The sequence below is a fragment of the Dama dama genome, chromosome 13, assembly GCF_033118175.1.
Source record: "Dama dama isolate Ldn47 chromosome 13, ASM3311817v1, whole genome shotgun sequence".
NCBI lineage: Eukaryota > Metazoa > Chordata > Mammalia > Artiodactyla > Cervidae > Dama > Dama dama.
Genome location: NC_083693.1, coordinates 66,100,204 through 66,110,437, shown reverse-complemented (window position 1 = coordinate 66,110,437; position 10,234 = coordinate 66,100,204). Strand labels below are relative to the sequence as shown.

General features: G+C 36.3%; 1 protein-coding gene across 2 annotated transcripts in view; it reads right to left on the bottom strand.

Moving 5' to 3' along the window:
- Nucleotides 1-2,598: 2,598 nt before the first annotated feature.
- The window catches only part of PPP4R4 (protein phosphatase 4 regulatory subunit 4), a 100,581-nt gene continuing 92,945 nt past the window's right edge, over nucleotides 2,599-10,234 (bottom strand). For both annotated transcript variants that reach the window (XM_061159692.1, XM_061159693.1), the window contains 2 exons: nucleotides 6,646-6,793; nucleotides 2,599-3,613 (listed from right to left, as the gene is read on the bottom strand). In XM_061159692.1, coding sequence (XP_061015675.1) covers nucleotides 3,589-3,613; nucleotides 6,646-6,793 — 173 coding nt within the window. In that variant the 3' untranslated portion in view covers nucleotides 2,599-3,588. The remainder of the gene's footprint in view (nucleotides 3,614-6,645; nucleotides 6,794-10,234) is intronic.

Sequence of the window (10,234 nt, the reverse complement as noted above, 5' to 3'; positions counted from 1 at the left end):
CAGGCAGGGCATCTCAGAGGAAGGAAAACCAGTGCAGCAATGGCAGAGTCAGGGCCCTGCCACTCCCGACTCCAGGCCCCAAGCCCATTCCACTTTTCCTTCTTCCTAAAGCATCTCATGGGGTGCAGTTCAACAGGCGGCATGTGCTCACGTCTCAGTTACCCGTTGTGATTAAATAGAATATAAGCATGGACTTTGTCCCAAGGTTCAAAGAAAGATAACAAAACAGTTTCTGAGCCCGTCATCATCTTTTATAGAGATAAGAAAATATTTTAGGAGTAAATTCAGAGACTCAGGAGTACAGTTAACTATTTTTGGAATGTCAACTAGGTTGACTAACCACCTAATTGGATTTTTATCTGTTTGCTAGCCAATTTAAATATACTTAAATTTACTGTATAGTTATTCCTCTTATTACAACTGACAGATTTATGTGAATAGTACCTAATGTGAACAGATAATAATAATAAACTGCAGTATAGAGACTGACTCTTTATCATTCTAAAACCTGGATATTAGTTCATTCCTGTATGCCCTCCACATGCACTGACTGATATCAGTAAGCCAGGCAACTCCAGGGCCTAGAAAGAAACAAAAATAGAGGACTAACTTCAGTTGACATCTTTAAGTGACTTGTTACTATTCAATTAATGAGGTTCGTTTGTAGAAAAACAGCAGAAAGAGAAATAAAAGAGGGCTCAGTCAAATTACTCATGTCTTTAGAAATGAAATCTAAAGAAGAAAGCCACAATACCCTCTGAAATAAATTGGCCAAACCCAGTGATAGAAGGTTCATGATTATCAAAGCATTCATACAACATACACTCAGACTCTTGCCTTCTCTGCACATATTTGCACAGAACGATGATGACATGGGACAATGATATCCAACACATTACTCTTTAAGGCAGAAAATGGCCCTGTTCTCTAAAAAAAAAAAATTAGTATTTCCCCACATATGCTTAAGAAGCTCCAAGGATACTAGATTTTCTAAATATGTATGCATGGTGAAAAAGGCAGATCAAGGAAAAATGTAACTGATCTTACAAAAAAATCTGTTTCAACCGAAGAGGAAAATTCTGAATATTCTAACAACACTTCACTATATTTAAGGGTCGGATTTTTAAAACTGTTCCTGCACAAACACATACACACTCATACTCACTTCCTAACACACACGCCACAACTGAGATCAGATTATTGAATTAACTGAATTCATTTTATCTTCATGGTATAAACCCTAGTCAAGCTGAAGATACTGTTCTATTTCAATTCAAATTATTTCACATATGCTACTGACTGTAGGTAAAATGGACTCACTCTTCCAGAATAAGGCATCTTTATAAAGCCCAGGAAGTCAAGTAACAGAAATGATTTTTAAATGTAACAAGGTTACGGGAGCAAAGCTCTATATGCTCTTCTCTATTAAGTAAAATCTTTTTAGCTCTATTTCTGCCAGTAAGATTGATTCTACAGGTCTGTTTTTTTGCTTATAATGCTGATTAGTGACGTTCTAGAACCTATCCTTAAAACTGCAAGTTTCCATAATTAACAAAGATGTTTCTATTTCTCTGCAGCGACAGTTAGAGAGAGATGTGTCTTTGTCATACAACTGGTTGAAAGGAACTATTTGATAACCTGTTAGACTGAGAACTTTTTCAAGAGTATCAATCATTGTTTCTGGTGGAAATTGAGATACATACGGATATTCATAAATGTCACCACTTGTTTTTTGCTCTATGTGTCTGTCCTTAGAAGTATAATTTTAACAAATATTTCAACAATTTTAGTAATTATCGTGTTCTCTTGGAAAAAAAGAAAATCTCTAAACATAACTTTGATTGACTGTCTTAATAGAAAATTTAGTGCCTAAGATAAGACTGCAGCTGACTTCTGTAGATTTCTGAGCTTTATAAGCATTAGTGACTTTTCTGTCAAATCATTTTCTTCTTCTCCTGCATGCATGGTAAAGAAAAAGTCCTAACTCTGCTAAACTTATTATTGAGCAAATAAAATTCTGCATTTTATTTAAAGTAACAGAGTCAATGCTGACTATGAACTAAAGTGCTAGAAAAACTGATGCTGCTCTGACATCCATTGTGTACCCCAGATGCTCTCTCCTAGATCATAATGTATTCAGTTCCACGTTAGTGATGTTAGTAGGAGACATCACTAACATGGTTAAGTGAAATCCACAAAGAATGTATGAACTAACCAGTATTGTCAAGCTTCTCATACCTAATCAATTTTTAACTCCTGACAAAATGAATGGTTGAACAATTCCATTTACCTGATGGTCCTTCAATGAAAGATATTAAGCATCACTAAAAATAGCCAAAAAAGAGGCCATAGGTAAGGAAAGGGGAAAACAAACACCATGAAAGCCTCATACTGAGTAGCTGTCCCCTTGGGTGATTTTAGTTGATGTCTGTGCCCTTTTCTTGTTCATTACTTAAAAATAAACTGTCTTTAATTACAGAATAAAAACTACAGAAAATATTTAAAACTGTTTTCACAAACACAGGTATCTCATTAACCTATGTTTTATTTTGAGTAAATTCATTATTCATTATTTCACATTATAAAAAGTAACCACACACGCATATGCATTCACAAATTAGATCATCTTTATCATACATCAATATATTTTTTTAAAAAAACAAATATTTTCAATATCAATATAATTATATGCTGATTGCATTTTGAAATAGAGAAGCTGACAATAGCTTCATACAGTATATCTCAAGAACTGACATTTTTAAAATTAAGAACTGTATAGGTTCCTCAGGCAAATTTTGATGGAAATAATAGCATTAGTACAAATAAATGCTGTTGACATAGCTTAAGCATGATAGCTTGGAATAACAGCTGATTCAAACTAGATTCATCATTTCTAATTCAGTAAGGACAAATACAATCTAAAATGTAAACAAAGTATTTATAAAATAAATTCTTCTAGGTAACAAAGGAAATCATCAATCTATTATTTTTAAGGTAGTTGTAGCTAAAAGTTATCAGAAATCTTTGTAGAATTTTCATTGCCAAATTTTAATTTCGGAATGTCCAGGTACAACATCCTGTCACCACAATCACAGGACTGATACAATTTAGGACAGCTGTTTGTACCTTTTCAGTGTGACTTTTCTATTGGGCTTGGAGATTCGTGAGAAAATGCAGTGTCTTTTTTACTCCCAAGTCCCCCTTCAAGTGATTAGCTAGGCAGGGTGATTTCAGTTGATTTGGGCCTTTCATACAATTTTTAAATGCTAAACTCTAGCACAGTTAAATAGATGGTTTCCTGCACAAATAAATGCAGACATCTCTTTTGTAGCGGTAGTTAAAGCACATACCTAATGTTGTTTTTATTACACTTCACTATAACATTGGAATTCTGTAACCACATTATTGTTCAAGAAATATATATTATACCTCCTAGGGAATATAAGTTCAAATATGGAACGTTTAACAACATCAGCTGCCGTTATGTATCTCTCTCTTTTCCAGTCATCAGCCATTGCTTTAGCTTTTGTTCATCAATCACATTATCTCCAGCTGTCTTTGTTTTACCTCCTTCATCAAGGAGATGGACTAAGGATTGGATTTTCTGGATTTTCTTTGTCAGAAAAGAAGCAAGAAAGAAAGAAGAGAAGGAAGAAAGTGGGGGGGGGGGGCGGAGAAAAAAGAAGAAAAAAGAAAACAAAACATGAAAAAGTTTATCCATATAATACTTACAAAGTAAAGAAACTGATACAATCTAGTTTGAAAAAACCTAATATATGAGAACTGCAATTAAGTAGACAAGTGAATGACACGTTAAAGTTTACTTGGAATAACATTTAATTACTCAATCTTATGTGCATCTAACACAGCATTCAATTCATACTTTTCCTGTTTTTCATTTCTATAACCATAGCGGAAATTAACACAACCTAAAATTATCAATCATCTGGCCTTGTAAAACGTAAGATACAATGCATTCCTAAACTTCCTTTAAGACACTGATATTTATAAATGCCAGATGTATCATCTTTATGACAATGGAATGTTGGAGAATATATTGCATAGAATTTTTTTAAGCAGCAAAACTGAGATAATTAATACTTTCTGAAATCACTTCACAGACTTATTTTAAGCAAAAAGGACAGATTTTCATTTGGATATGCCATAGTGCTGAATGGTGGCTAAGAGTCCACAGGAACATGACTAATATCTACAGATACTGATCACTTATTGCAGTTATGTGGCAGTGTGCATTCATGAGAAAGTCTAAATTAGAACCACGTAACATGGAGAGAGTTGTGGACCTGGAGATTCAGTTACACATTAACCAAGCAGCTGTGATACCAATACAGCTCCTACTTCCGAATATTCAGAAAAACAACAAACTTCACGTGACTGGTTAGCAGTGTTTGTTTCTAGATTCATTTTTTAAACAATTATATATGCAACTGATTATATGATTATTTCTATAATTATATATTATAAATATTGAGCAAAATAAAATTTAGTCCGTAAAAAGGAAAAGCATGCTCAACAATGAAAGAACACATAAAGAAGTCATCTGAAGTAATGATCAGTTGCTCAGTTTTGTCCGACTTGTTACGGCCGCATGGACTGTAGCCCACCAGATGCCTCTGTCCATGGGAATTCTGAGGCAAGAGTACTGGAGTGGGTTGCCATTTCCTCCTCCAAGGGATCTTCCTGACCCAGGGATCGAATTTACCCACTGCTTGTGTCTTCTGCATTGGTAGGTGGATTCTTTACAACTGGTGCCAATAATGGAGAGCTGGTATAAGTAGATTAGGCTGCAATGGTCTTTACTTTTAACAATAAATGACTATCGCATTTAGAAAGATGAGAAGAGAATGAATTGCATTCTGATATTATTAAATGTGTTCTTCAATAGAAGAATTCCAGAACAGTCTTTTGAGAGGAAGAGGATCAAGAGTGATCAAGAGGAAGGATTTCAGGATGTCAAAAGGTTAGGTGCCTCAGAGGATGAACTGAGTCTGTCCTGTCATTTCACAGAGGGGCACAGCGAGGACCAGAGTGCTGACATGAACTGCACACGGGAACCAGAGCACGCGGCTCCAGCTCTGTGCTCTCCATAGATCATTACGCTGTCCTGCCTCTATTTCAAGACTTTAACTGGAACTTCCACCGTACAGTCATTAGAAGAATAATTGTATGGCTAACAGATTCTCTGTAGTAACACTACTAACCTGTACCATCAATATTATTTTTTCTGTTTACTATCAATTTTTTTCTATTATATAGTCCCACTCTTTCCTTGAGCTCTATTCAATAAATGTGCTTCTAAGTTTTAAATGAATTTGGAATACATCTATATTTGTATATACCAATGGCCAATTAAAAATTTAGAACAAATTATAATACAGTTCAGTCTAAATGGGACTCCAGTATGGAGCTTCTGATGTGCAAAAAAATGTACGATGGAAACTTTATTAGAAAATATTCATCAAAATATTCATGAATTACCCTGATAGCTCAGTTGGTAAAGAATCCACCTGCAGTGCAGGCAGGAGACCCCAGTTCAATTCCTGGGTTGGGAAGATCCCCTGGAGAAGGGAAAGGCTATCCACTCCAGTATTCTGGCCTGGAGAATTCTGTGAACTGTATAGTCCATAGGGTTGCAAAGAGTTGGACATGACTGACTTTCATTTTCACTTCATTCATGAATTAAGTGAACTATGTTTAAAAGAAAATCTGAATCCTGTCTAAATTCTCTTCTAATCAGAAGAGCCAGGTGTCCCATGTGGAAGAGGAAACTCGTAACTATAGTTTGGGCATCTTGGATGAATCGCTTCTACGTGGATATGACCTCTACCAACGTTGATTTTTTTTCCCCACTACCCTCTTACATGTCTAACCTAAGAGAAACAAAGGTTTCAACAATTCAAATAAGATACAACTGGTGCATAAAAAGGAACCATGAAGGGGTTCCTTATAACTTTAAGGAACAAATGTCTGTAGAAATCTCTAGCTTATTGGACCCACAATTCTAGATTATATGCTGCAGTAGTATTTCTTAACTGGCATCATTACACCCATCCTTCTGAGCACTGGGTGATTAAATACCATGACCTTAAGCTAGTTGTCTGTTATTGCCGTTGTTTTAGTCTCTTAAGTCATATCTGACTCTTTGCAACCCCATAGGCTGTAGCCAGCCAGACTCCTCTGTCCATGGGATTTTCCAGGCAAGAATACTGGAGTGGGTTGCCATTTCCTTCTCCAGGGGATCTTCCCAACACAGGAATCAAACTCACGTCTCCTGCATTGCAGGCAGATCTTTACTGCTGAGCCACTAGGGAAGCCCAAGTTAGTTGTTTAAAGGAATGCAAACATTTTGCAGAAAAATACACAGATCTCAGCTCAGCTATTAATGGGAGCCATTTAAAGTTTCTTGTCAATTCCCTAAGGTTTCAACGTCTTTGCCATATATAAATTATCTTATATAAGATATGTAACATAACCAGAGGCATGTGATAACAATCCGTTTTAACTGATAGCATTTCCTCATTACAGACCCTTCCTATTCTTTGGAAACTATTTAAGAGGGAAGGAAAGTACACTAAGAAAAAGAACAGAATAAAACACTTAGCAGTCCACCACTGGATTACTTACAAGGTAGCCTTCCGTGGTTGTGTATCTTTACTTCCACTGCTCTTGGGATCAACTGAGTTACCTGTCCCTCGGGAGGTGCTGGGCAGGGAGGTATTAGAAGAAAAGGAACTGGGAGCACTATTGGTGTTACGAGTCCGGAATGAGTCATCTGAAAGGAACACACATACAGTCAGCCAGATGGAGTCCACTAGAGAGATGTGAACCTTCAAGAAGGTTCATGAGAGCTGCCTTTTCCCCTTCTTTTAAAGCCAATTTTACTAAGGTATAAATTATATACAATAGACTGCACAGATTTAAGGTCCTGAAATTTGCATATACTATGAAGCCATCACCACAATCAAGAGTGAACAGACCCATCATATTTGCTCCTGCCTCATCATCTCTCCGTTCCTTCTCTGATGCCAGGCAACCACGAACCTGCCTGCTGCTGCTCACTACAGATTAGTCTGCATTTCATGAAATTTCATATAAATGGACTCAAACAATATACACTTCTTCTTTTGTCTGACTTCTTTCATTCAGCATAATTATGTTGCAACTCATCCTCATTTTATACATCAATACTTTATCCTTTTTATTGCTGACCAGCACTCCTATTGACCAGTATTCCCGTAGAAGGAAATGGCATCACACTCCAGTATTTCCACCTGGAGAATCCCATGGACAGAGGAGCCTGGAGGGCTCCAGTCATTGGGTTGCAGAGTAGGACATGACTGAGCGACTGAGCACATTCCTATTGCACGGACATGTCGAAATTTGTCTACCCATTCTATTGATAGACATCATGATCCCCCCCCCCCCCATTATAATCTATTACAAATAAAGCTGCTGTGAATGATAGTGTGCAAGTTTGTATGTGGACATGTGTTTTCTCTTTCGTTAAGTCTTGAATGGAACTGCTGAATCATGTAGTCGGTGTATATTTAATTTCCTAAGAAACTGCCAAATTGCTGCCTGAGAGTGGTTATACCACTTTGCATTTCCAGCAGCAATATATGAGAGTCCTGGAGAGTTACTCCATATCCTCATACACTTGACATTGTGAGCGTTTTTAAACACTAGTGGATGTGATGTGGTATCTCCTTGTGCATGTGTGACTTCTTTCTCATTGCATTAACTTTCATTTCTCTAAAGTTACTGATCTTAAGCATCTTTTTACTTACTTGTGTATCTTCTCCTGTGAAATGCCTGTTCAAATCTTTTTCTCATTTTAAATCAGTTGCCTGATTTGTTTTAAAGATTGTTGTATATTCTAAAAACTAGAAATAGAGCTACCATATGATCCTGCAATCCACTCCTGGGCATATACCCGGAGAAAACCATAATATGAAAAGATAAATGCACCCCAGTAATCATTGCAGCACTATTTGTAATAGCCAAGGCATTAGAAGCAAACTAAATGTCCATCAACAAATGAATGGATTAAGATGATTTGGTGGAATATGGAATATTACTCAACCATAAAAATAAACTAATGCCATTAGCAGCATTTGAATGGACCTATGACAGTAGATTGTCATACTATGTGAAGTAAGTCAGGGAACAATAAATATCATATATCACTTATACATGGAATCTAAATAAAGAAAAAAGATATAAATGAACTTATTTCCAAAACAGAAAGAGACTCACAGACATAGAAAACATAAAGAGGGTGGCAGGAGGGATAAATTAGGAGGGTGGGAATACCATATACACACTGCTATATATAAAACAGAGAGCCAACAAGGATCTATTGAATGGCAAAAGGCATGTGTACTCAGTCGTGTCTGACTCTTTGTGACCCCATGGACTGTAGCCAGCCAGCCTCCTCTGTCCATGGAATTTTCCAGGCAAGAATGCTGGAGTGGTTTGCCATTTCCTTCTCCAGGGGATCTTCTTGACCCAGGGATTGAACCTGTGTCTCTCGAGGCTCCTGCATTGGTAGGCAGATTCTTTACTAGCTGAGCCACCGGAGAAGCCAGCACAAGGAACTCGACTCAATATTTTGTAATAATCTATAAGGGAAGAGAATCTGAAGAATATATATATAACCGAATCACTGTGCTTGTACACCTGACACCAACAATACTGTAAATCAACTATACTTCAACTTAAAAAAAAACACAAAAACTTGTATATTCTAGATACAAGTCCTCTGTCGGGTATATGTAACATGAATGTTTTCTCCCAATCTGTGTTCTGCCTTTTACTTTTTTAACACTCTATTTCAAAGTGTTAAAGTTTTAAATTTTAATGAAGTAGAGTAAGTTAATTCTTTATGGTTTGGAGAAATTTTTGTCAACTCTAAAATCACAAAGACTTACTTCTATATTTTCTTCAGAAATATCACATTTTTAACTTTTAAGTTTACAAAACATTTTGAGTTAATTTTGTGTATAGTGTGAGATAAGAAGTGAGGCTCAGTTTTTTGGGTTTATTATGGACATTCAATTGTTTTAGCATCAAAAAATTTTAGTAAAAAAAAAATACAATTCTATCACCATTGATTTATCAAGGAACCTTTCTTAAAACTCAGCTAACTATGTTTGTCAGTGTAGGTCATACAGTCTTGAGTACTGAAGCTTTAGGAGTATAATGCTATCAGGTAATTGTTATTTTTTCTTTTTCAAAATACTCAGTTCTGTGTATATACACAGTAACTTTCAAAAACATTTTTATCAGGATTGCATTGAATCTCTGACTCAAATAAAAAAACAATTGACATCATAACAATATTAAGTTTTCCAATCCATGAACAAGGTATGCTTTCTATTTATTTACGTCTAATTTCTTCCAGCAATGTTAGTGTGTATCTAGCAAACATTTTGCTAAATTTGATCCCTGAGCATTTAATATTTTTGAGGTTATTTTAAATGTTATCTTCAAACAGACATAATTTTTTAAAGTATATGGTTTATAGAAAAATTGAGACGAATATGAAGAATTCCCACCTACCCCCATAGTTCAGTCAGTTTAGTTCAGTTGCTCAGTCATGTCTGACTCTTTGTGACCCCATAGACTGCAGCACGCCAGGCTTCCCTGTCCATCACCAACTCCCGGAGCTTGCTCAAACTCATGTCCATCGGGTCAGTGATGTCATCCAACCATCTTGTCCTCTGTTGTCCCCGTCTCCTCCCACCTTCAATCTTTCCCAAAATTAGGGTCCTTTTTATTAATGCCTTACATTTATATACTACACTTGGTACAATCAATGAGCCAATGGTAACATGATATTACTGACAAAATCCACAGCATGTTCAGATTTCCTCAGTATCACCCAATGTCTGTTTCTATCTAAGGATCCCATCCAGGACACCACAGTACACTTACTTGTCAGGTCTCCTTTGCTGGGACAATTTCTTAGCCTTCCCTTGCTTTTGATGACCTTAACAGTTGTGAGGGGTACTGGTCAAATATTTTGTAGGATGTGCCTCTACTGGAATCTGTCTGATGCTTTTCTCACAATTAGACTAAGGTTATAGGTTTGAGGTAGGATGACAGAGTTAACGTAGTATTTTCATCACATCATATCAAGGGTGCACACTGACAAATCTTTTTTCTGTTTTCTTATTTTATACTTCATGACAGATCACTAGAAATGGGATTT